The 26,121-nt window shown below is 45.0% G+C and overlaps 1 protein-coding gene across 1 annotated transcript; it reads right to left on the bottom strand.

Annotated features, from left to right (window-relative positions):
• Window positions 1-21,073: 21,073 nt before the first annotated feature.
• Window positions 21,074-24,031, bottom strand: LOC119784753 (zinc finger BED domain-containing protein 4-like). Its single transcript, XM_038286958.1, has 3 exons — window positions 23,925-24,031; window positions 22,594-23,267; window positions 21,074-22,347 (listed from the first exon to the last, which is right to left on the bottom strand). The coding sequence occupies exons 1-3, from the start codon at window positions 23,988-23,990 to the stop codon at window positions 21,276-21,278; spliced, it is 1,812 nt and encodes a 603-aa protein (XP_038142886.1). The 5' UTR covers window positions 23,991-24,031; the 3' UTR covers window positions 21,074-21,275.
• Window positions 24,032-26,121: the final 2,090 nt, after the last annotated feature.

Here is a 26,121-nt window from a genome sequence, read left to right as displayed (position 1 = left end):
TCAGTAGTTTCAGGTATGAGGTTGCCCGTTCTGGTCCAATTTGACTATGGTCCCTGGTGTCTCTAATGCCACGTTTCTGACTATGGAGCTGCCAATCACCAGAGTGGGCTTCTCAGTGGGTGTGTCACTGAGTGGGGAAAATCGGTTAGTAACGTGAACTGGTTGGTGGTGACCAGTGGCCAGAGATCCATGACTAAGCTTTCTGCGTACAGTTACCCAATCGCCTGGCTGTTCAGGCACTTTTGGAGGACAGCTACGTGGGGGGCCTACTTTAACTCCTGGATGTTTAACAGCCTGAAGCCTGGATTCTAACTCTGACACCCTCGCCTCCAAAGCTACAAAATACTACACTTATTACACATCCCATTATCACTAAAGGAGGCAGAGGAATAACTGAACATCTGATACAGAGAGCAGGAGGGAAGAAGGAAGAGTTGGAAAAGAGAGGGAGAAAGAGAAGCCATAGCGATGCTAAGCTAGCGCTAGCCTGGGCTAGCTACTTCTTACTACCAGAAATAAAACCGTGTGAACATGTGCTCAGTAGAAAAGTGTTTTAAAATAGTTCTGGACAGTTAGAGTTACTTAGATACAGAGATATCACAGAAAACATAACTTAATTCAGATGGATATAGTCTGGACAGCAACAACACTGTTCAACAGTCCAAACAGAAAGTGAACACAATACGTCTCACCAACAGCAGCAGTAGCATAGGGTGACCAGACGTCCCCGATTTCCGGGGAATGTCCCCGTTTTGGACCACCTGTCCCCGGCTAAAGCTGTCCCCGGAAATGTCCCCGATTTTACCGAGGCGAAAAATGTTGCGTGTAGACTGTTATTACGGTAGAGCTGTTGCGCGCAAAAATAGGTATTACGGTAGCTGGTTGCGCTGCTGATAACATAAAGATAAGGAACAGAGCGCACCACTAGAAGGGCGGTAATGATCCTTTTGGATGTCAGCTGCCATTAAAACACAAAGAAGAAAAAGAGCTCATCACTTTTAAAACAGAAGAAGAAAAAGAAGTGGAAGTTCGTTTTTTACAACCTGTGGCAACTGATGGGGAGCTACGCTGAGTGATGGTAAGTGTGTTAATCAATTAATTTTATTCTGATCGGGCTGATCTTGTGATAAATGTTTGGTTTGTGTCCAGGTTAAAACAATAATAATGTCATGATGCGTGGTTGGTGTGCTAGCCCAAGGATGCAGAACTCACAGACTCAGAGGAAAGATCAGTCCAATATTTATTTAAGAACACCGGTAATCTGCCCTGGAAGGCAGAGAGGACAGAAAACAGGTTAAACTCAGGGATCAAAAACTAAACTGAAAACTCACGGGTTCGCTGGTTCAGACAGGCAGAGAAGCACAGGTAACGGACATGGCAAGGCGTGGCAAACATGGCTAGGAAACACAAGGCTGAACATGGCTGTGGGTAACACATGCTACATGGCTTGGGAACAGATGGCTACGATCCGGCTCCGAGTGGAGCTGTGACACAGCTTATATGGGGAGAGGTTAATGAGCAGAGCTGATGGGAAACAGCTGTGCGCTGAGAACCAGCTCCCAGGGAAGGATCCATATCGCCCTCTGGAGGGCAAACCCCTGGATCCAAACAGAAACAGAAGCCAAACAGAATGGGATCCACACCGCCCTCTGGAGGGCAAACCTTGGATCCCAAACCTTGGATCCCAACAGTACCCCCCCCTCAAGGGCGGATACCAGACGCCCAAAAACAAAAAACCATAAACAAAAACAACCCACTTAGGGCGAACAGAGGGGGAAACAGGCATGGAGGGCCAGGCACAAAAAACAGATCAGAGTCCAAAAATCAAAACAACCCACCCGGGGTGGGCGAGGACAAGAAAGTCTCAGGGGACCGGCCGTGGGGCCGGGTAGCAAGGCTTAGTCTCAGGGGGCCGGCCGTGGGGCCGGGTAGCAAGGCTTAGTCTCTGGTGGCTGGCCGTGGGGCCGGCGGAAAGGCAGAGTCTCAGGTGGCCGGCCGTGTGACCGGCAGCAGGACAGAGTCTCAGGTGGCCGGCCGTGTGACCGGCGTCTCAGAAGCTGCAGGGGCCATGGAAGAGGACGCCTTCTCTGCTGCAGCAGGAAGCGCGGAGGAGGACGCTGTTTCTGCTGCTGTAGGAAGCTCCGAGTTGGACGCCGTCTCTGCTGCTGCGGGGAGCAACGAGGGGAACGCCGTCTCAGCTGCTGCGGGGAGCGTCGAGGAGGTCGCCGACTCAGCTGCTGCGGGAAGCGTCGAGGAGGACGCCGTCTCTGCAGTAAACTCCGGGGAGGACGCCGTTTCTGCTGCTGCAGGAAGCTCCGAGTAGGACGCCGTCTCTGCAGTAAACTCCGGGGAGGACGCCGTTTCTGCTGCTGCAGGAAGCTCCGAGTAGGACGCCGTCTCAGCTTCAGCGACACAGCAACAGGCTCAGCAGCAACCGACGACTGTGGCTCAGGGGAAGGCTCAGAGGAAAGCGTCGACTGTAGCCCAGGAGGAGACTCAGAGGAAAGCGTCGACAGCAGCTCAGGAGGAGGCTCAGGGGAAGCCGCCGACTGCAGCTCCGCCCCTGGAGCAGGGGAGACCACCGACTGTGGCTCCACAGGAAACCAGGAGGCTGCAGATTGCGGCTCCGGATCAGGAACAGAAAAGGCCGCCCATTGCGGCTTCACATCAGGAACAGGAGAGCCCGCTAGTTGCGGCTCCCGGTCAGGAACAGAGGAAGCCGCCCATTGCGGCTCCGCATCAGGAGCTGGGGAAACCACTGACTGTGGTTCCACAGGAGGAGGCTCAGAGTAAACTGCCGACTGCGGCTCCACCCCAGAAGCTGGGGAGACCATCGATTGTGGCTCCACAGGTAGACAGGTGGCGGCCGTTCGCGGTTCCGGATCAGAGACTGAGGAGGCCGCCCATTGCGGCTTCGAATCAGGAGCAGGGATCCCTAGACGCCCCCTCATCTCCTGCACAAAACGAATCCACTCCTCATCGACTCGTCTCAGCTCCGTCTCCACCTCTCGAAGGTAATTCCCTAAACTCCGGTGCATCCGCCTCCTTAAGAGCTGGAAGGCACGAAGCGGGCTCAGGGGCTAAGGAGGCCAATAACTCATGGTAGTGTTGCAGCTGTGCCTCCCACTTGGGAGGCAGCAGACTGCGCCGAGCGGGCCCCACCAGGTGAGCGTGGGTGGAGTCTGCTGGGCTAGCTTGTTGGCCGGATCGTTCTGTCATGATGCGTGGTTGGTTTGCTAGCCCAAGGATGCAGAACTCCACAGACTCAGAGGCAGGATCAAAGTTCAATATTTATTGGTGACTCAGGTCTCCCACCTGGGAGGCAGAGAGCACAAAAGCAGGTTAAACTCTTGTAAAGGTTACAGGCTCAAAAACTCACAGGTTGCTGGTTCAGACAGGCAGAGTTCAGCAGAGTCCCAGAAATCAGAAACGGGCACACATGGCTGGGGAATACAAGGCTTGGAACACAAGGCTTGAGAGCTATGGCTGTGGGTAACACATGCTACGATCCGGCTCCGAGTGGAGCTGTGACACAGCTTATATGGGGAGAGGTTAATGAGCAGAGCTGATGGGAAACAGCTGTGCGCTGAGAACCAGCTCCCAGGGAAGGATCCATATCGCCCTCTGGAGGGCAGACCCCTGGATCCAAACAGAAACAGAAGCCAAACAGAATGGGATCCACACCGCCCTCTGGAGGGCAAACCTTGGATCCCAACAAATAAAAAGTAAGACAAGACCACGAGTTGAGCATGAGTAAAAGACGCTGGGTTAAAATGTAGCAAAATGATTGAAAACTCCTTGTAAGGCGCTAATCTGGTACGCTGGTTCTCCAGGGATCAACAAGGGTTTGTATAAAGATGTTTTAGAATGGATAGGTGACCTTTAGTTTATATTTCAGATAGTTATTATAAGTAGAGTTATTTCAATTTGTTTTGATGATTTATGGTTGTGATTTATGAGCATAGACTTCCAGTTTTTGGTGTGCTTTTTTACTGCTCAGTTTGGATATATATGTCAATAACAGGAGAACTGAATAAGACAAGATCTACATGATCTGAGAATGATGGAGGAAGAGATAACCACCTGTTTAATGTTCATTTATTATGTGGTTTTTGCTTGTAGCTCCTAATATTGTGGTAATTAGCATTTTTAGTATTTAGATGAGATATTAATAATAATAAGTTTTCATGTTGCACATCCTAATTTTTTTGGAGGTGATTTTGATTATATAATGTCTCTGTTTTAGAATAATGTAAGATTGATGCTGGAGGAGTGAGGAAGAAGATAGAAAGACAGAAAGGAGATTGAATGAGAGAGGAGGAAACTAGGAACTCTGATAGAAAAAACGGTTGACAAGAAGGGAGAAAAATTTACTTTGAGGAGTAAAGCAGAGAGCAGGAAACATAAGAGGAAGCCTTAATGCACAATACAGAAGCTGTGAAAAGAAGGAAATTATATATGTATATGTTATTGCTGTTTATAAATATGGACTATTCTTGGATTATATACATTGTGTTGATGTTAAGCCTATTCTGCTGTTCAATGGCTAAACTTGTTTAAGACATTTAAAAAGGTTCTTTTGCTTTTTACTTGCTATGTCTTCTCTTATATTATTTTACCCAAATTACCAGGGCCACTGCCTCAGACCCTGTTCAGTTAATATTTCTGTTTCAAACATTTAAAATGTATAATATGTATTAATAAAGTTCAAGTGATAAAGCGTTGACATGATTTGAGTGATAAACTAACATATTGAGTGATGTAGTGTGCAAAGTATGCTGTGGAACACAGAGTGGCTGTATACTCAGGTTAGTAGGAAAAATGAACCTGCTACTTTGAGACACACAGGCCCCTGATGTGGCTAGGTGACAGTAAGAAACATAATGAACCTTTACCTGCAGGCTTGACTACTACTTGTTTTTTTATGTTAATGAAGAAAAAAAATATTTCTTATAGGTATGTACAGTAGATGTAAACAGAATAAGTATTTGTTGCACTTTTTTGAAGAGGTGGGGGAACTCTGTCTCAACAGACAGCCACAGGCATAGAATAAATGTTTGTATTTACTTTTCTAAATTTCTTTTCCTCATGTCACTCTCCCCGTAGGAGGCGGCAGAGCTCTTTGGGCCCGACAAAATTGGAAAGCCCTGCTAATGACCCTTGACCCCTCCGCTCCCACCCCCACCACTTTGCCCCAACCCAGAGACACAGTTCTAGTTTTCTACTAATAACACTATTCATGTTATTAATCTTAGGATATACTAAACGTTTGCAAAGGCACATTCCTGGCTTTTAATTAATTTTTGTTGTTTAAATATTAATAAATATGTAAAAATATATGAAACCATTACTGTCCCCGTTTCCTAATTTCATCTCGATAAGATGTATTGATTTTTATTCACGAGCAAGAAATGTCCCCAGATTTGATTTCAGAAATCTGGTCACCTTACAGTAGCACCCTCTAGTGGCAGGATGTATTCAGAGCAGTGCCCCACCCCTGCCTCTTCGGGTCATTAGATCACCTTTGTGTCATGCTAATTCCTGCATACAGGCCCCAGCTTGTCGGGGATAAACCAACAGTTAAAGGATTCAGACTGTGGTCTGAAGGGGCTTAGAGAAAATCCTGGATTCCTTTAAATGCCCTGGCTTGAACATGCTAAAATCTGCAGCAACTTATGACAACTTATTAAATAAGTATGCAATGACTGTGTCAGCCTACATCAACAAAAGCATTGAAGATGTCAGCATCACAAAGAATCACCCCCCGGGCAAACCAACGACCCTGGATGAATGGGAAGGTTTCTGCTTCCTGTCAACGTGGATCCAACAACAAAAAACAGCATCATATTTTGGACTGAGTGGACAACAAGGTCAAGACCAGTAACAAAGAAACTGCAGGATGGCAGTACGCCTGAAACTGGCATCAAAATCACAACCCTGGTGAAGAAAGTGGCTAGTATTGAAAAACTTGTAGAGCTAACAAAGTCAGAACTGCCCCGGATCTCTACTCATTTGTACGACATGTGGCACCAGTTCACTCGCCTTAAGCAACTGAAAGAAAATCTGACCCAGCATGATGTTGTAGTCCATGTTGATTACAGTGAAAACTACACCTGCAAATGGAGCAAGGAAATAAAAGATTCTCACTTTGGTGGATCCCACCAGCAAGTCACACGCCTTACAGGGGTGTTAAACTACACCTATGGTCAAGCTGAGTCCTTTGCTACTGTGTCTGCCAGTTTACAACACGATGCTGTTGCTACATGGGCACATTTGCAACCAGTTTTACATAACATCCAGCTACCTCCTGGCAAAATATATCCACTTCCTGTCCGATGGCCCAACATGTCAATATCGAAATAAGGCATCATTCTACCTCACGTCAAGGTAGAAAGGGTTTAAGACTGTGACGTGGAACTTCACTGAGGTCTCTCATGGGAAGGGAGCTCCTGATGGAGTTGGAGGTGTTCTTAAAAACCTCACAGATCGTGTGGTGGCCTATGGCACAGATATCACAAATGCTTCTGCTCTACTGGAGAATCTGGCAAAGCACCAATCTGTTAGGCTTTTTGAAGTAACAGAGGATAATATTGCTGCATGTGGGTAACTCGTTCATCTATTCCCGAAGTCAGTCCCAGGAACTATGAAAATGCATCAGTTAAGCACCCACATGCACAAATAAACCAATTCAGACTCATTTTATCTTGCTTGGCTTTTTTTTTAGCTTGATTTCATTTTTTTCAACAAAAAAACTATATACCGTATTTTCACGGCTATAAGGCGCACTTAAACGTCTTTTTTTTCCCTCAAAATGTGCGGTGCGCCCTATGGTGCGGTGCGCCCTATGTGTGTTGTAACTGCGAATTTTGAGACCACCTCATTGAGGAGATGGTGAAAGAGTGGCTGAATGTAAGGAGACCAGGTGTTTTTTTTCCACTCATCACCATCGCTGTTAATATGTAACTCCATGCGTGCCCATCTCACAGCTGATGTGAAAAACATGGTGAAACAAATTAACGCTGTGCTCGCTGTTATTCAACCGCTCGACATCGGTGTGAACCGTACGCAGCAGGTGCAGCAGAAGCAGCGTGTTTACATGCAAAGTCAATGGTTGACGCGCGTATAGACGCAGCAAAAGGTCCCGCAGCGCGTTTTGAGCAGCAGGCGCAGCGCGTCGGGAGCGTTTAAGCATCTGACGCACCGCCAACGCGCTGCTGCTGCTCGAGATGGAAAAATTGAAGTTTTGCTGCTGGAAGCGCCGCATCAACCAATCAGAGAAGCTGATCTGGGAGCTGACAGCGAAACAGACACAGCGCTCTGATGACATATGATATTAACGCAAATGAAAGGGCTGGATGGATGAGGAGATGATGAAAGCGTGGCTGAGGCAGGTGTATGTGAGGAGACCAGGTGGTTTTTTCCACGCATCACCATCGCTGTTAATCTGTGACTCCATGCGTGCCCATCTCACAGCCGATGTGGAAAAAAAGGTGAATCAAATGAACGCTGTGCTCACCGTTATCCCGGGGGGTCTGACAAAGGAACTTCAACCGTTCGACATCGGTGTGAACCGGCCGTTCAAAGTAAGGCTGCGAGCGGCGTGGGAGCGATGAATGACCGACGGAGACCACAGTTTCACGATAAGTGGAAGGCAGCGCCAGGCAATTAACGCCACTGTTTGCGGATGGATTGTAGATGCTTGGGCCAACGTGTCTGCTGGCTCTGTTGTTCAAGCTTTCGCAAAAGCCGGCATTATTTCTGAGGAGCCGCCCGGCACGGAAAGTGACTCTGACAGCGAAGAAGGGGAAATTGGCATGTCTGATTTAGCGCAGCTGTTTAATTCAGAAACAGAGGATGATGACTTTGATGGGTTTGATTAATACTTTGTAATAAATACATGAATAAAGCACAATCATACTCAGTTTTGCTCCCGCTCTATTTTTCTACCTGAAAACTTAATTCAACAGCAGCCTCTGGGCCGGGTCTCCTCCTCTTCAGCGCGGCGGCTGGCAGGTGTTTTTTCATCTAAATAATCTAAATCTTGCAGCTATATTTGCTGTGATCAGTGGGAATAAAGTAGTTTTAATATGTTTTTAAGTGAGAAAGGCCACCTGAAAACTTAATAATTGCAGTCAGTTCATCCAGATTATTATCCTGCCTATACTATTTCTGTCGGAGGCGCTCAGACCCCGACATACCAGCGGTACACCGACAGTAGAAATTCCTTCAACAGCAGCCTCTAGGCAGGGTAGCCTCCGGGTTCACCGCGGTGGCTGGCAGGTGTTTTTCATCTAAATAATTTAAACTGCAGGCACCAGGATACCGGCAATAAAAGCGTATTAATATTAACATATTCCGTCGGCAGGTTTCAGGATTTTAAGTTAATTTAGGAGTGATCACAGCACTCTGTCATCTGCGATGTGTCTGTCTCACGGCCAGCTCCCAGGTTTGATTAATACTTTGTAATAAATACATGAATAAAGCACAGTCATACTCAGTTTTGCCCCCGCTGTATTTTTAAATACGCAGTAGAGGTATTTAAAGGTAGTAGAGGACATGGAAATGTATATAAAAAACGCGCCCTATAGTCCGGTGCGCCTTATGTGTGTGTTAAATACAGAAATGGCACACATAACTGAGACTGCGCCTTTTAGTACGGTGCGCCTTATGGTCGTGAAAATACGGTAGACCTGACCTTTTTATGGCCTGGCAGATAAAATTAAACATCTCTCCCCAGGTTGTTGCCACTGAACCAGGAAATATTAGATTTCGAGAAGTCTCATGCTTCTGCAGTCACTCTTGTGACTGCTTCTCGCCAAAGGAGTTTGTTTTTTTCACTCAAAGGGACTCTGAAGAGACCATTAAAATAGGAACATGGGTCCTTGTCCACTATGACGGAGACCTCTATCCTGGCGCAATAACACCGGTAGGTTTAAGACTGTGTGCAAGTACTGGATTCAGATTTGCAACATATAATATGGAGGTAATGATCATGTAATAATCAAATTGTCGTTGACAAACGCAGTTGATAAAGTATTTTTTGCTTCATTAATCCAGATTGCCAGTGGACAGTATGAGGTTGATACAGTGAGCTGTGCGGGAGACAATCGCTTCTACATCCCATCATTAAGATTTGCTGGTGTGAAGGTGTGGTATTATTTTGATGACATCAAAGAAATTATTCCTGAACCACTGCCTACCTCTTCATCTGCAAGACACTTCTTTGTGGTGTCAGAAATCTGGACCAAGTACAAAAAGAAAGTTCAATGATTTATTAGCTACAATGGCATACTAAGGCAGTTGTAGATGGAAACAAAGGATGGAAAAAATTGTACCAAAATAATCTCAGATTTTGTAAAATATAAAAGTAAATTTGTGACTTTTGAAACTTAGAAAGCTGAGCATTTGTTTCTCAAACATTTCTGATTTTAATGTCAAATTTCATGTTTTTTTTGTAGTACATTTTTGACTTCTTTAACTTGACTTTAGATTCTGACATTTAAAAAAAAATTACTATCTACAATGGCTCTCTTACATTGTCATTTACCAGTGTTAATGAGAAGGGTTAAAAAACTAGAATATTCTACTTCTGAAATATGTTATTTCTTGTGTACTAGTTACTACTTGTGTCCTGAGTAGTGTTAGCTGAGTGGGGTTTTGTATTCTTCTTTTTCACACAGTGTTGTATCACTAGAAATTTGCTAGCGCAAAGTTGAAAAAAAAAATACAAGAAATTTGGTCATTTCCCTGTTGTGTTTCCTGTTATTTTGAAGTTGGAAATCTTTTTTCTCTGTGCCTTTCTTCTGATGACCTGTCATCTTCCTGCACCTTGTTTGCTTTTGGATTTACCCTAAATCCACCTCATTGTTTCCCATTGTCTTTTGTGAATTTTGTTCAAACAAATTGACTTTGAAATTTGCATCATTGTTACGGTGATCCATCCATCCATCTTCCTCCGCTTATCCGGGGTCGGGTCGCGGGGGCAGCAGCTTAAGAAGGGAGGCCCAGACTTCCCTCTCCCCAGCCACTGCTTCCAGCTCTTTCAGGAGGAATCCCAAGGCGTTCCCAGGTAAGCCGAGAAACATAGTCTCTCCAGCGTGTCCTGGGTCTTCCCCGGGGCCTCCCCCCGGTGGGACGTGCCCGGAACACCTCACCAGGGAGGCGTCCAGGAGGCATCCTAAACAGATGCCCAAGCCGCCTCAACTGGCTCCTCTCGACGTGGAGGAGCAGCGGCTCTACTCCGAGTCCCTCCCGGATGACCGAGCTTCTCACCCTATCTCTAAGGGAGAGCCCAGCCACCCTACGGAGGAAACCCATTTCGGCCGCTTGTATCCGCGATCTCGTTCTTTCAGTCATGACCCAGAGTTCATGACCATAGATGAGGGTAGGAACGTAGATCGACCGGTAAATCGAGAGCTTCGTTTTTTGACTCAGCTCTCTCTTCACCACGACGGACCGGTACAGCGCCCGCTTCACGGCAGACGCTGCACCAATCCGCCTGTCGATCTCCCGCTCCCTTCTTCCCTCATTCGTGAACAAGATCCCAAGATACTTAAACTCCTCCACTTGGGGCAGGAAACCCCCCCTGATCCGGAGAAGGCACTCTACCCTTTTCCGGCTCAAGACCATGGCCTCGGATTTGGAGGCACTGATCCCCATCCCGGCCGCTTCACACTCGGCTGCGAACCGATCCAGCGAGAGCTGCAGATCACGACCTGATGAAGCCAATAGGACCACATCATCTGCAAAAAGCAGAGACCCAATCCTAAGGCCACCAAAATGGATCCCCTCAACACCTTGGCTGCGCCTAGAAATTCTGTCCATGAAGGTAGTGAACAGAATCGGTGACAAAGGGCAGCCCTGGCGGAGTCCAACTCTCACCGGAAACGAGCCCGACTTACTGCCGGCAATGTGGACCAGACTCTGACACCGGTCATACAGGGACCTGACAGCCCGTATCAAAGGGCCCGGCACCACGGTCGAACGCCTTCTCCAAGTCCACAAAGCACATGTAGACTGGTTGGGCGAACTCCCATGCACCCTCCAGGACCCTGCTGAGGGTGTAGAGCTGGTCCAGCATTCCACGACCAGGACGAAAACCACACTGCTCTTCCTGAATCCGAGGTTCGACTATCCGACGGACCCTCCTCTCCAGCACCCCCGAGTAGACCTTGCCGGGGAGGCTTAAGAGTGTGACTCCCCTGTAATTGGAGCACACCCTCCGGTCCCCCTTTTTGAATAGGGGGACCACCACCCCAGTCTGCCAATCCAGGGGGACTGCCCCCGATGTCCATGCAATGTTGAAGAGTCGCTATTACGGTGATGAAAATATTTTTTGCAGTAAAATAAAACATTTTGTTAAAAATGCCTATTTTTGTGTATATCTTCCTCTCCGTGCACTCTGAAGTCCTTGGTGTCCAAAAAATTTGAAAAAAAAAAAAAGGTTTTGTGGTTTCAAATTTCTTATTGGAAATTGTTTTACGGTAATCAATTTATTTGCTCAAAGTTAGAATAAAATGCTTAAGAATACATAGAAAATCTGCATATAGATTATATTAGATTGAAAAGGAAAAATTAGAATCTATTTTATAAAGAGTGTTTTTATGTGTACATAATGTCTTTTCATTTTTGCTACGAGTTGAACCATGTTCGTGAGAATCACCCAGGGGTGCACATCACAGACAACCACACCTAGACTGTAAACACCACTTCACTGGTCAAAATGGCACATTAGCGCATGTACTTCCTGTGGAAGAGGCTTCGAAGGATTCGATGGAGGTCCAGCAGATTCTTCTCCACTGCCATCAGACAGCTGAACTATTGAGAAAACTCTAAATCATGTCACAAAATCTGCATCACACTAACGACACCAAACCAAAACACTGCATAATTAACTGAACTTTATAACCAGACATTCCAGCCATTTTGTCCTAGCTGCTGAGTCGCAGACTCAACTGTCAATAAACGCCATTATAAATCCCTTCAGTCTGTTTGCCTGAATTCTGGGTCCAAAGTTCTGAGCTCTGACACCAGAGAGCAAACCAACAGCTGAGAGTCTGAAGAGACAGTTAGATTGTAAAGCGTCGGATGTGGACCCAAGATTCACCACAACAGGTCAGTGACGATTTGAAAAGTTTATTGAGAACACAGGTGATAGAGAAGCTGACTCTCGGGCATACAGTTTCTGTGTGCAGACTGGTATGTCCTGGAGGGACAGGTTAGAGGCAGCACTGGCAGGTTTGAGCTGAGACTGTCTGATGGACTAACCTGTCTTCGCATGGAGTTCGGACTCTGAGGGTAAGCCAGGGAAAGGTAGTGTGTCCAGAGATTGATTAAAGGAATAGTACACCCAAAACATGATTAGCCTTCATTTTCTACTCACCCCCATGCTGAACAACACTCTGGAGTACTTTTTTGATATCTCAAATGCATCTGGAGATCAGGGAGGCTTCTTGCTGTCTGCTGACATTCAAATAATGGAGGTCTATGGTGCCCTAGACAGAAAGGTCCATAAAAGTCCACAAAAAACGTGTCAATATTCCTCCATACTGCTCGTCCAATGTATTCCAAGTGTCCTGAGTGGGTAGCATCCAGAATTTACTCGAAACAAAGTCATTTAGAATGTTTTTAGAGCATAAACAGTAGTGTATAGGATTTGCTGAAAGCGCGCGCCTGCACGTTCCTGACGCTACGGAAACCGTGGCAGACCAAACCGGATGAAAGTGCGCATTCAGCTCGGCAAAGAACTCATGCTCTCCCTCAACACTGAAGTCCTCAGACATTTTTCTTTCGTTGTTTTCGAACAGAGCCTCTGATTAAGAACAGGGCTGCCCGCACTGACGCGGCTCAGGGATTACGTCACACGCAGCGTCTTGCGCAGTGAAATCAGGACATTTCCTCACCTTCTAAAAAAAAACCCGGGACGCCCGGGACAGGACGTGAAATACGGATATGTCCCGGGAAATACGGACGTTTGGTCACCCTACTTTAATAAAGCTTGTTCTTGCAAGGCTACTATTAGCCATAGCTTTAGGCTAGGCTGTTATTAGCCGTAGCTTAGGCTAGGCTGCTTTTAGCTTAGCAGGCAGTAATCAAACATATATTTACCGCTAGCATCTCTTCTTTGAGTTCGTCTTGTTCGACTGCAGAGTCGCCATCGCGTCCAAGAGGAGTTTTACCCCGAAATCCAACATACTCCGCTCCAGATCGCCTGCACAAAGCAAAGCATACATCCTCCGCTGTGGTTCCAGACCGCTCCGTTCTGAGTTTCTTGGAGATCGTAGAGAGCATGCGCGAGATGAACCAGGGTTTCCGCGGATCATTAAAAATAATTACAATTTATTCATTTTTTTTTTTCAAGGCCTTAATTGGCACTAAAATTATTTAAATATGTTTATCGAAGTATTTATAATTCTTTAATAAAAAATGCTTATAAAAACAATTTCGTCCGATATATTATATCGCTATTAATTTGCGTGGAACTGATCATAAAGCCGTATGTTCGGAAAGGAGGCTCCAGGCGGAGAAAAAGCTAGATAATATATATACGTATATATATGTGTGTGTGTTTACATACATACAGGAGTCATGGAACTGTGCTTACAGCTCCTTCATATTTCATGTACACTAATAACTTGTGTTCATGGTTCTTGTTGATGGCATTAAAATCATTTCTAATAGCATTAAAATAGCATTTAATTAGAGTCACTCATTCCTGTATGAACCCTGTGAGCGCTTAATTTAATATGACATATTAAAAAAATCCCACCATCATCCAGCATATGTTCAGTTTCTGCCCAAATATATACATATATTTTTGTAGATTTTTGTAACAGAGATAAGGATAATTCAAAACTGCTTTTTTTGAATGAACTTGTTCTCTACTCCCAAACTCAGCATCTCTTTTCATTCCTGTAATAAGAAGTTTCTTTTGAATGGATTTGATTAAAGTTTAAGTCCCTCGGTATAAAATAAATATTTTGATGGAGATGAGAAATCTGCTTCCTCGATGGTGAATAACCAATAGTTTGGATCCAATCATTTAAATAAACGTTGTTAGTTTTTTTTTTTTATATATAAGAATTGTGCTATAATTTCTAGTCACCGATCTGTTGCTGCTATATTTTAATTTGACGAACCGGAATTTGTCGATGTTCTTTTTCCTGTTTGGTGCGATTGCAATTGCGGATCTTGACCTGGCCGGACCGGAGCGGAGCAAAAAATAGCTCGGCTCCGTAATTTGTCGGTGACGGACGGAGAAGACGTACGTGGACATGCGGAGGAGTAGCGGTGGATGTGGAACAGCTCTCATTGATTTCCATGAAAGACAAGCGCTCCGCACGACGTACGTCAGCGGGGCGGAGTGGAGCGGAGCGCTGACGGAGTATGTGGAATCTGGGGGGAAGGCGAGTTGAACACGAGACGTCGTCCAGCCATTGATCAAGTACCAGCAAAATCCAAACAAAGGAACTGGAGATAAAGTTCTTCTGAGTATAGCTCCTCTAATCACATACGAGGTCATTGTTATACGGAAGGACTCGCGAGAACAGCTACGTCTATAATGTTTTTTTTGTTTTTGTTTTTTTTCTTGCTTTATTGGCAATTCCCTGTAACAATACAGAGTAATTCAAACATCAAACAAAGATACACAGCAGTTGGTGACATTATAACTTAAAAAAAATTAGACATATAATGTAAAAAATAAATAAAAATAACACAAGGGAAACAAACATATAAATAAATAAACAAATAAATAAAATAAACATAAAATAATAATAGCTAGGGGTTTACATTGAGTTTATGGTCATTTAACTTTTTGTAGCTTCCTGTCCTAAACAGTCTTTAAGGAAACATATTAGAAGATGCAATATTGTATATGTGAGAGAGGAGTTGCTGTAAAACAATGGTTTACCACAGATTTAAAACTAGTAATAGCATAAAGAAATATGAAAACTCTAAAACAGTCTTTAGACTTTTTATCAGCAATTACTGTGGGTAGCACAACTTGTGTTACAGAAAATAGCAGGCTTTGGAGATATGTTCTGGAGAATCTTGATTTATACCATACTACAGAACATTTCAAAAGGCTTCTGACTTTTTCTATGTTCATAGGTGTAAATAATTGTCATGATGGGTACACTAAGAGTGACCCAAATATGCAGAACACCACTAGACGGACACAGGAGTAAAAGTTAACAAGTTTATTTGTTCACAAGCACACTGATTTGACTGGTTCTGGTTCGGGCCTGGAAACTGGTTCACCGGAGTCTGCGTGAGAGACAGTTCAGTTAGCGTTGCACTTTGGAGCTTGCGTTCTTGATTGTTACTGATTGTACCTTGAGGGTTCTTGTAGATAACTTTGAGAGGGTCACTGTTGGATCTGGAGAGGAGTTGATCAGCAGAGTCCGCTAGCTGCTTCAGCGTCTTACTTCTAGAACTAAGCAGACCTTGGTTTTGGTTTTTCCAGCTCTTAGTCCTGAGCTGCATGAAAAGTTCACTGAGGTTCTTCAGGTTTGGCTCTGAGGGTCGGCTCGGCAGGTTAGCTCTTCCTGAGCTCCACAGAGGAGAAACTGGTTTCCTGGAAGACAGAGACAAGGGTTAGAATCCAGGCTGGATTCAAAGTCACAAAGATTCACTGAGAGTCTAGGCTTAGGCGCTGACCAACTGGATCAACACTGCGGCGTTGAGGCAAGGTCTGAAGACAGCTTATGTAGTGGATCCTCTGATGATCTGATGGGCTGCAGCTGTGCAGAAGGCTCACTCAGGAGGATCCACGGCGGACTCTGCTGGAGAAAGGTGGAACTTCTCCAGCTCCCAACAGTACCCCCCCTCAACGACCGCCCCTTGGCGGTCCGGAAGAGGTCGAAGGGCAGGAACGCTCGTACTCCTTGATTAGGGCAGGGTCGAGGATGTACGAGCCCGGAACCCACTGGCGATCCTCCGGTCCGTAGCCCTCCCAGTCGACGAGGCACTGCCAGCCGCGACCTCGTCGACGGGAGTCCACGATGCGTCGAACGGTGAAGGCGGGATGACCGTCGACCTCCAGGGCGGGTGGTGGGGAGTCGGAAGGTGGGCACAGAGAACTCGAGACGACAGGTTTTACTCAGGAGACATGGAAGGTTGGGTGAATCCGGAGAGACTGAGGCAGTTGGAGACGGACGGCAGATGGATTGATGACTCGGGAAATCTTGTAAGGACCAATAAACTTGGGCGAAAGTTTTCGAGACATTCCCTTGAGGGGAATGTCTTGAGTGGACAGCCATACCTCTTGGCCTTCAGAGTACTCGGGGGCGGGACGTCTCCTGGAGTCAGCGAAGCGTTTGTTGGTCTCAGAAGAACGGTTGAGGGTTGCGATGGTATCTCTCCAAATCTTCTGACAGCGTCGGATGTGGTGATTGACTGACTGGACCGAAATCTCTCTCTCGTCTGCGGGAAAAAGTGGAGATTGATAACCGAGACTAACCTGAAAGGGAGATTGTCCAGTGGAAGCAGATTTGAGGGAGTTGTGTGCATATTCGATCCATGTAAGATATTGGCTCCAGTCGACGGGATTGTTGGAGGTGAGGCAACGAAGGGTTGATTCTAGCTGCTGGTTCATCCTCTCTGTTTGTCCGTTGGATTGAGGATGGTAACCTGATGTCAGAGAGGGTTTACAGCCGAGTGCAGAACAGAATGCTTTCCAAACCTGGGATATGAACTGGGGACCCCGATCCGAGAGGATCTCCTGGGGGATGCCATGTAAGCGGAAGACGTGTTTAACTAAGAGCTGGGCTGTCTGGAAGGCCGTGGGAAGTTTCCTAAGAGGGATGAGATGGCAGGACTTCGAAAAACGGTCAACAATGGTGAGGATTGTGGACATACCTCGAGAAACGGGGAGGCCGGTGACGAAGTCAATCGCTATATGGGACCATGGACGCGAGGGAACCGGAAGTGGCTGTAGCAGGCCAGAAGGAGGTTGATGTGAGGCTTTATTTCGGGCACAAGTGGAGCAAGCCAACACATACTCCTTAACATCTCTATGGAGGGTCGGCCACCAGAAGTGTCTTGAGATCAAAGCGACGGTTCTACTGACCCCCGGATGGGCGGAGAACTTGGCTGCATGCATCCATTGGAAGAGACGGGACCTGACAGAAGATGGGACATAGGTTCGGTTAGCTGGACCGTTACCTGGATCGGGTTCTGAAGTCAGGGCTGAGTTGATTAGATCAGTGATCTCCCAGTTAACCACTCCTACAGTGCAGGAAGCAGGAAGGACTGGTTCAGGTGTCTCAGGATGATCGGCGGAGTAAAGACGAGAGAGAGAATCGGGTTTGACATTCTTGGATCCGGGTCTGTAGGAAATAATGAGATTAAACCGTGAGAAGAAGATGGACCACCTGGATTGACGGGGATTAGCTTGCTTGGTTGACTGGATGTAAGCCAGGTTCTTATGATCAGTCCATACAAGAACCGGGTGCTCAGCTCCTTCCAGCCAATGTCTCCATTCCTCCAGCGCCAATTTGATGGCCAACAGCTCACGGTCTCCCACATCGTAGTTCTGCTCTGCGGATGAAAGTCTACAAGAGAAAAAGGTGCATGGATGGATCTTTTGATCCGTGTCAAGTCTCTGGGATAGGACCGCTCCAACACCAGAATCTGAAGCGTCCACTTCGAGGATAAACTGTTTAGCAGGGTCAAGCTGCATTAACACTGGTGCTCTGGAAAATAAAGATTTCAATTTCTCAAATGCAGATTGTGCCTCGGGAGTCCACTGAAAAGTGCGTTTGACAGAGGTCAGAGAAGTTAAGGGAAGGGCTGTCTGGCTATAGTTCCTGATGAACCGACGATAAAGGTTTGCAAAGCCCAGGAATCTCTGTAGCTGTTTGCGGTTCTCTGGAACTGGCCATTCTAACACGGCTTTTATCTTGTCCTCAGATGGTTTTACCTGACCGCCCTCGAGCACAAACCCCAAAAAGGTGACTGAAGACTTATGAAATTCGCACTTCTCTGCTTTAACGAACAGCTTGTTCTCCAGTAGTCTCTGTAACACAAGGCGGACATGTCTTTTATGTTCAGAAAGGTTCCTTGAGTAAATGAGTATGTCATCAATATAGACGAACACAAACACATTTAGAAAGTCTCTGAGGACATCGTTCACGAGGGCTTGGAAACAGGCTGGAGCGTTAGTTAAACCAAAAGGCATCACCAAATATTCGAATTGACCCAAGGGGGTTTTGAAGGCTGTTTTCCATTCATCTCCATCTCGGATCCTAAGAAGATGATATGCATTCCTTAAGTCCAGTTTTGTGAAAACTGTAGCCCCTTGTACAGGTTCGAATGCTGAGGCGAGTAGAGGAAGTGGGTACTTATTCTTTATTGTAATTTGGTTCAAACCTCTGTAATCAATACATGGTCTCAGGGAACCGTCCTTCTTACCAACAAAGAAGAACCCGGCGCCCAATGGAGAGGAAGATGGGCGGATTATTCCAGCAGCTAAGGATTCATTTATGTACTACTCCATGGTCTCTCGTTCAGGTTTGGAAATGTACAATCTGCTGCTAGGTAGTGGTGCTCCAGGTAATAGCTCAATGGCGCAGTCATATGGTCTGTGTGGAGGTAGGGACGTAGCACTGACCTTACTGAAGACAGGAGCCAGGTCATGGTACTCGGAAGGAACGGAAGAAAGGTCAGGAGAGTCCATCTCCCCCCCACCTCTAGGAGACCCCACCAAGGGGGCAGCCGAACGGAGGCATGTTTCATGGCATGCAGTAGACCATGATTCCAGGTGACGATCAGTCCAATTTATGTGTGGATTATGCTTCTTGAACCATTCGAAACCAAGCACCAGGGGAGAGCATGCAGAAGGAAAAACAAAAAATGTTATTGTCTCTCGGTGGTTACCTGAAAGAAGTAACTCGAGGGGTTGAGTTTGATGGGTGACTTGGTGGAGTCTTTTCCCGTCAATGGCAGAAACACTAAGAGATTGAGTCAGAGGAATGGTTTCTATTTGAAGTTGTTGGACGAGGTTCGAATCGATTAAATTCCGTTCACAGCCTGAATCGATGAATGCAGAAAAGGAGAGGCTTTGGTTAGCACAAAACAACGTGGCAGGAAGCAACAGTCGAGGAGATTTCTTAGTGTTAATTTGGCACGCCAGACTCCTCAGATCCTCTGGCGGGCCCGGGCTTTTGATTTAGCCGGGCAGGAAGCGATGAAGTGTCCACTCTCACCACAGTAAATGCATAATTTACTCAGAAAACGTCTTTGTCTTTCCTCAGGGGTGAGCCTGGTGTGTCCCACCTGCATGGGTTCGACATCTCTTTCACCAGAATGAGAGGCCTGAATAGGCAGAGGGAGAGACTGGGCCTTAGGTCTCTGTATGGGCAGCTGCTCTGTGGGGGAAGAACAACCAGTCACGTTATGTGAGGCAGAGGAAAGTGTCCCCTGATTTCTTGATTTAGAACTGTTTCTGGCACGGATTCTATTATCCAATCTGATCGTCAAACGAATTAATTCTTCGAGGGTAGCAGGTTCATCGAGAGTTGCGAGCTCATCCTTAATGTGCTCATTTAATGCCATAAAATAGGCTCCCTTCAGAGCGCTTTGGTTCCATCCGGAAGCTGCCGCTTTAACCCGGAAGTTGATGGAGAATTCTGCCACAGAAGAATTTCCCTGCTTTAAATTGAAAAGAGCTCGAGAGTCAATAGTTTGATCAGTTTCTTGATTGAATACTTGGGTAAATTCGGAGATGAAGTCAGAGTAATAGCAATTGAGGCTATCGTCGGAGGCAAATCTTGCCTGAGCCCACTCCAAGGCTCTTCCTGTTAGCTGAGAAAGGATGAAGGTTATCTTTTTATAATCCGTGGAAAAACTGCCTGGAGAGTTCTGAAAAATCAAACGACATTGAAATAAAAATCCTTTGCAATCTTTCATGTTACCAGAAAATCTCTCTGGTAGACTTGGGCGGAACTCGGATGACGTCACTGCTGGTGACCTCGGAGTAGTGTTAATTTTAGCAGCCATTTTTAAATTTAGTTTTAGTCTTAGTCCAGTTTTAGCATCGCTTGTTAGTTTTTATCATATTTAGTCGACATCATCCCATTTTTATTTAGTCTAGTTTTAGTCGACTAAAAGTCGAGCATTTTAGTCTTTATTTTAGTCCAACAAAACATAATTTTATTCGTTTAGTTTTAGTCAACAAAAACGGTCAACATTTTAGTCTAGTTTTAGTCAGGACATAATTTTAACCTTTTACTTTTTTGTCAGCAGATAATATTTAACATTTCCTAAAGTTATTTCACATTTCAACATTTTCTCATCTTTTTGATAAAAAACACAATTTTAAGGAACACATGCAGACATGGAAGATGTTCTGACAATATTTGCATATTTATTTTTAACATTAAGGTTCAAAGACACAAACACAAATGCTTGCAGTAAAAAATAAAATAAAATACACCTGACAAAGGAAATGAATAAATAAAATAAAGTGTCTTATGAACTTAACAGAAGTGCTGGCTGTTTAAAGCTAGTTCTAATAGAATAATAAAATAAATAGATTTGAGGTCAATGTTATAAAAAAAAAAAAAAAAACTCCAACTGATACCACAAAAGTGCTTTCCTGCCAGCTAGTTCACATTGTATAAAAAGGTACAATATTTAAGGTGAAACAAGGCATAGCTTGCTACAACGTATGAAATCTTTTTAACTTGCAAATAAACTGAACAGGATTAATTTTTAATTACAGTTGTACATGTTTTAACATTTAAACTACAAAAATCCAACAGTCATGCCAACAAAAGGCAAGACCTGTGTTCAATCCAATTCTAACATTAAAATGAATTCAAGTACCCAACTAAAATTGGTGCCAGAGCCCAAAACTCACTCTGTGTTTGTCTGTCTTTCTATGTTAGTCTGTTTCTCTGTCTGTCTGTCTGTTTGTCTGTCTGTCTGTCTGTCTGTCTGTTAGTCTGTCTGTCTGTCTGTTAGTCTGTCTGTCTGTTAGTCTGTCTGTTAGTCTGTCTGTCTGTTAGTCTGTCTGTTAGTCTGTCTGTCTGTTAGTCTGTCTGTCTGTTAGTCTGTCTGTCTGTTAGTCTGTCTCTCGGTTTGTCTGTCTCACATTGTCTCTTCACATGTAGTTACAACATGCAGAAGTTGCTCACATTAGTATAATGCTGCTCTAACACTGCTCTCTAAAGCTGCTCTTGTAAACAGTGTTTGGTGTTGTTGAAGGAACCTGAAAAATTATAGAATACTAATTATACAACCGTTCCTGATTGCCATCACACACGGTATATTTAGACCTTATTTAGCTTGAGAAAAGCACTTCTTTCCAATGTGGTTCTTGCTCTGTTGCGACGGCCAGTTGAGAGGTCACCAGTTACACTGAAGACGCGCTCAGCAAAGGCTCGTGACGCTGGCATTGCCAGAAGGTCCAAGGCCAAAGGTTTCAGAAGCTCAAACACAGTGTCATTCTGAGAAGACCAAAACTCCATCCCTTCCTGAGCGTCAGCAGCTTCGGACAACATGTCTTTGTATTTCTGAATCTCCTGCCTGATAGAGGCCCTGGGGGTCCTGGGCCTTGCTGGATGACTGGGACTGAAAAATCTAAATCTAGGCCGCTTTGTCAAAGGGGCTGTCTCTGTGGTCTCTGTCTGCCCATTTTCCTCTCTATCAGTCTCCTCCTCACGGATTCTTGGCGTCACACTGTGAATGATGTAGTCTTCAGCTTTTTTCAGAAGATCCTGAATTTCCTCGTTCTCATTCTGAACGAGGACATCTGCTGACACCCTGGGGTCAACTAAACATGCAGCTGCAGCAAGAGGAGAGAACCTGTTATCTGTGACATCAAGGAAAAGGCCAAAGCGTAGCTCCATATTTGCATTCATCTTCTGTGCTAGTGTAGCTGCATCCTTGTAGCTCTGGCATCGGGAGAACTCGGAGAGGTGACCTCTCAAGTCCAACAATGCAGGCACAACGAAGGATAGGGAATTGGTGTCGCTTTCAAGTACCTTTGTGTGTTCTGCAAATGGAAGCAGCAAGTCTTTCAGGATTGCCAGCTTTTGCCACTCACTGGGTTGCAGGCTGTCCCAGTTCATGCTCTCAGCTACCGATGCAACATGGTCCTTCACTTCAAGAGCACGAGACAGCATTGAATAGGTACTGGACCATCTGGTTGGACAGTCACTGGTGAGGGTGAGTCCACACTTTCCCAGTAACCGCTCTATGGCAACAGATGACTTGCGGAATAGCCTCACCAGGTGCCTGAGTTTGTCCAGCAGTTTCTTTATTGCAGGCTCCTTCTGGATCATGTTGACGACAAGCTGAAGGGTATGGACCACACAGGGTGTCCTCTTCCATGTTCCATACCTAATGAAAGGAAAGTGGAACACAGCATTAGCACATACTTATCGCTCATACACAATACTAAAATGTCTGATTACAGATGACATTTCAGAATACAAAACAGTGAAATCTTATCTATCTACTGCAGCAACAGTATTATACTAACACACGATGGCCAAATACTTTTTATTTTATCACATTGTATATCAGGCTTCCATAAAATGAGATAAGTTGTACTAATCCCTGCAAACATCATGCACACATACCGACCTTTCAATGCTTTCATCAACATCAAGGTCCTCTGCCTCTTCATCACTATCCTGGGGACTGTCCTCAAAGCTGGATTCGTTGTCCTTCTCATTGTTGCGAAGAAAAGCAGCAACCATGTTGCTCCCATTATCTGTGATGATAGTGAGGACCTTTTCTTTTGGGATTCCCCATTCTGTTGTGCACTCCTCCACAAGAGTCGCGATAGCATGAGCAGTGTGTGGGTGAGCCATTTGCTTTAGGCTGAGGAGTATGTGTTCTGCCTTATTGTCGTCTGAGTTAAAATAACAAGCGCTAATTGCAAGGTAGGAAGCTGTGAGACCCTTTTTGGTCCAAATATCTAAACCAATGCTTATTCTGCGTGCCACAGACAGTATTTGTTTGAATTTGTCCTTTTCTGACAGGTATATTTTGTCCACAATGTTTTCAATTTTAGCTTTTTTTGGAACAGTGAGCCTTTTATCAATCTGATCCATCATCTTGACAAAATCCTCACTTTCCACAGTCCGTGAAGGGAGGCCTGTTCGGCCTATCCACAGAGCTATGGCTTCCTCTTTTAAATGTTGGTCCTGAGAGTCAGCTTTGTACTTTGTGTGGGAAAGTAAGGAAGCTTGTATAGCTGGCCTGTCATTGTTTCTGGATGGCTGGGTGGTTGTTGGTGGTGGTGTATCTTCAATCTGGAACAGAAATTAATACAATGTCAGGATAGATAAACAGCATAACAGGAATTCCAAGTGTATAAGTAGTATATAGGTCTGTTTTTTTTCCTTAACAAAAACTAAGTCTCTGTAAACACTGCATTTGACAATCCATTTCAAACTCATACAATCTATAATTTTATGCAGGAATAAATTGCAGACATTTTTATGTGTGTATGCATTTTGGTTGTATTGATATTGAAGCCAATTCAAATCAAATGTACTTATAATAGTAATGTGCAGATAAAAAGAGAAGCATTGTTTTAGTTCGTTTTAGCATTTAGCATAGATGTGTAGCTGCCGAGGTGTTTTGTGTTAACTATAGTTCACTTGCAGCTCCTAGATTTCTAAAACGTCTGTCTGCTTTAATCAAACTTGCAATTTAACTGAAACTATAGTTGCCCGGCCAGTATAACATATCTAAGTTAGCATAAATTTAACTTCACATACAATTCTTTCAACAAGTGGCTACGGTCGCTAAGTGCTAACAAGCTAACATAACGTAGCCACTAGCCAGCCTGGATACTAAATGCTGTGAAAGTTAGCCAGCATCAGTTAGTTTATCATTGGGACATTATAACCGTTGATTTAATGTTATATTATAAACAATCACCACCGATCTTTCTGTTAACTTACCGTAATGTCTTTGTGTTGAACTGCGATGTGTCGCTTCAGGTTTGTTGTGTTTTTCCCTGCAATCATTTGGCCACATTCCTTCCCTTCGACTAATATCAAGCATTTCGTTTTTTTTCTCTCCTTGAATGAAGCGAAAATGTGTCCAAACATCAAGTCTCCGCTTTCTCCCAAGCCCCGTACAAAGCATGTTTCGCGTTTAACCTGTCGCCGCCTCGCCGTGAATCAAGCTTCTCTTTGCTCCATGTAATGTGCAGGCTACTCTGAGCCCGCCCCGCTCCAGGTTTGAAAGTGGGTGTGTGTGGCGGAAGAGCTGAGTGACAAGGAGGAGGCGGAGGAGGAGAAAGGATTTGACAAAACCATAAAATAATATGTAATTTTCGTCTCGTCTTTGTTCGTAGACTAAAATGTTCATAGATTTTAGTCCAGTCTTTATTTACCGAACTGCATTTTCGTCTCGTCTTTATAAGTCAACGAAAATTACTTCTTATTTACTCCCAGTTATTGTTAAGTAGGGGGGATTTTCGTCTCGTCTCGTCTAGTTTTCGTCCGGTGAAAAATGTGCGTCAATGTGCGTTGACGAAAATATTTTCGTTTAGTTTTCGTTAACGAAATTAACACTACCTCGGAGGAGGAACTGGACCCGGAAATGATTGAGGTGCCGGTGCAGCATTAGCGCTGTTCAAGTAGTTAGCATAGCTCTGAAGCATATGATTATGAGTATCAACCAAGCGATATAACTCACGGAGCGTTTGGGTTTGTCCTTGAATTTGGGCATACTGCTCCTCCAGGCGACGGGTGAGGTGATCTGCTGGGCCTTGAGTTTGGCCGCAGTGTTCTGTCATGATGGGTACACTAAGAGTGACCCAAATATGCAGAACACCACTAGACGGACACAGGAGTAAAAGTTAACAAGTTTATTTGTTCACAAGCACACTGATTTGACTGGTTCACGTTCGGGCCTGGAAACTGGTTCACCGGAGTCTGCGTGAGAGACAGTTCAGTTAGCGTTGCACTTTGGAGCTTGCGTTCTTGATTGTTACTGATTGTACCTTGAGGGTTCTTGTAGATAACTTTGAGAGGGTCACTGTTGGATCTGGAGAGGAGTTGATCAGCAGAGTCCGCTAGCTGCTTCAGCGTCTTACTTCTAGAACTGAGCAGACCTTGGTTTTGGGTTTTCCAGCTCTTAGTCCTGAGCTGCATGAAAATTTCACTGAGGTTCTTCAGGTTTGGCTCTGAGGGTCGGCTCGGCAGGTTAGCTCTTCCTGAGCTCCACAGAGGAGAAACTGGTTTCCTGGAAGACAGAGACAAGGGTTAGAATCCAGGCTGGATTCAAAGTCACAAAGATTCACTGAGAGTCTAGGCTTAGGCGCTGACCAACTGGATCAACACTGCGGCGTTGAGGCAAGGTCTGAAGACAGCTTATGTAGTGGATCCTCTGATGATCTGATGGGCTGCAGCTGTGCAGAAGGCTCACTCAGGAGGATCCACGGCGGACTCTGCTGGAGAAAGGTGGAATGTCTCCAGCTCCCAACAATAATAAAAACTATAAAAGAGCAACTTTGCTGTTCTCCATAAATGTTGGGAAATTTTTTTAAAAGTTTGTTGCATAAGGGCGTGCTTTGGTTGCCCAGTGTTTAGTGCACAAAACCCATGTACAGAAAGATTCCTTAGTCCTCGACCTGGATGACCCGGGTTCGCATCCTTGGCCGCATGTGTCTCCCTCTCTCATACCCCCTTTCCTGCCAGCCTACTGCCAAAAAAACGAGACACTAGTGCCGTAAAAACTCCAAAACGTGCTGTAAAAACTCCCAAAAAAAGGCTCTTGCATAAAACCTTCTACAACACAATGCTGTTGATGGTAGATTGTTTTGAAGGGTCAGACAGGAAAGCTTGGTAAACAAATCTAACATATCTGAGATGCCGATACCATTTACGGTGAAAGAAAGGACAACGGAGAGAAAATGTAGAGAATAATGAGGAGTGCTGCTAGAATTTCAGTTCCCAGATCTGTGTTTTCTATTACTTCTACAACCACTAAAACTTATGTTATAAATGTACGTTATTGGCAAGTGAAACCCTGTCAGAGCTCTACTTAGATATCAGCCCAGTTACAGTTTGCCCTGCAAAAATAATCTGCTCTCTTGAAAATCTCAAACTCTTGCCACATTTCAGGCATCGAACATAAACATTTTTTAGT

This window comes from Cyprinodon tularosa, unplaced genomic scaffold (genome assembly GCF_016077235.1).
Source record: "Cyprinodon tularosa strain WSP-4 unplaced genomic scaffold, ASM1607723v1 ctg233, whole genome shotgun sequence".
Lineage (NCBI taxonomy): Eukaryota > Metazoa > Chordata > Actinopteri > Cyprinodontiformes > Cyprinodontidae > Cyprinodon > Cyprinodon tularosa.
Note: the sequence above shows the minus strand (reverse complement) of the source record. Positions and strands in the feature narration are given on the sequence as shown.

Excerpts from the sequence above, each read along its gene's own strand:
- LOC119784753 (XM_038286958.1), bottom strand. The coding sequence starts at position 23,990 with ATGATTGCAGGGAAAAACACAACAAACCTGAAGCGACACATCGCAGTT. Across the intron at positions 23,268-23,924 it reads TTCAACACAAAGACATTACG|ATTGAAGATACACCACCACC; the intron begins GTAAGTTAACAG and ends TTTCTGTTCCAG. Across the intron at positions 22,348-22,593 it reads GTTGATGAAAGCATTGAAAG|GTATGGAACATGGAAGAGGA; the intron begins GTCGGTATGTGT and ends TCCTTTCATTAG.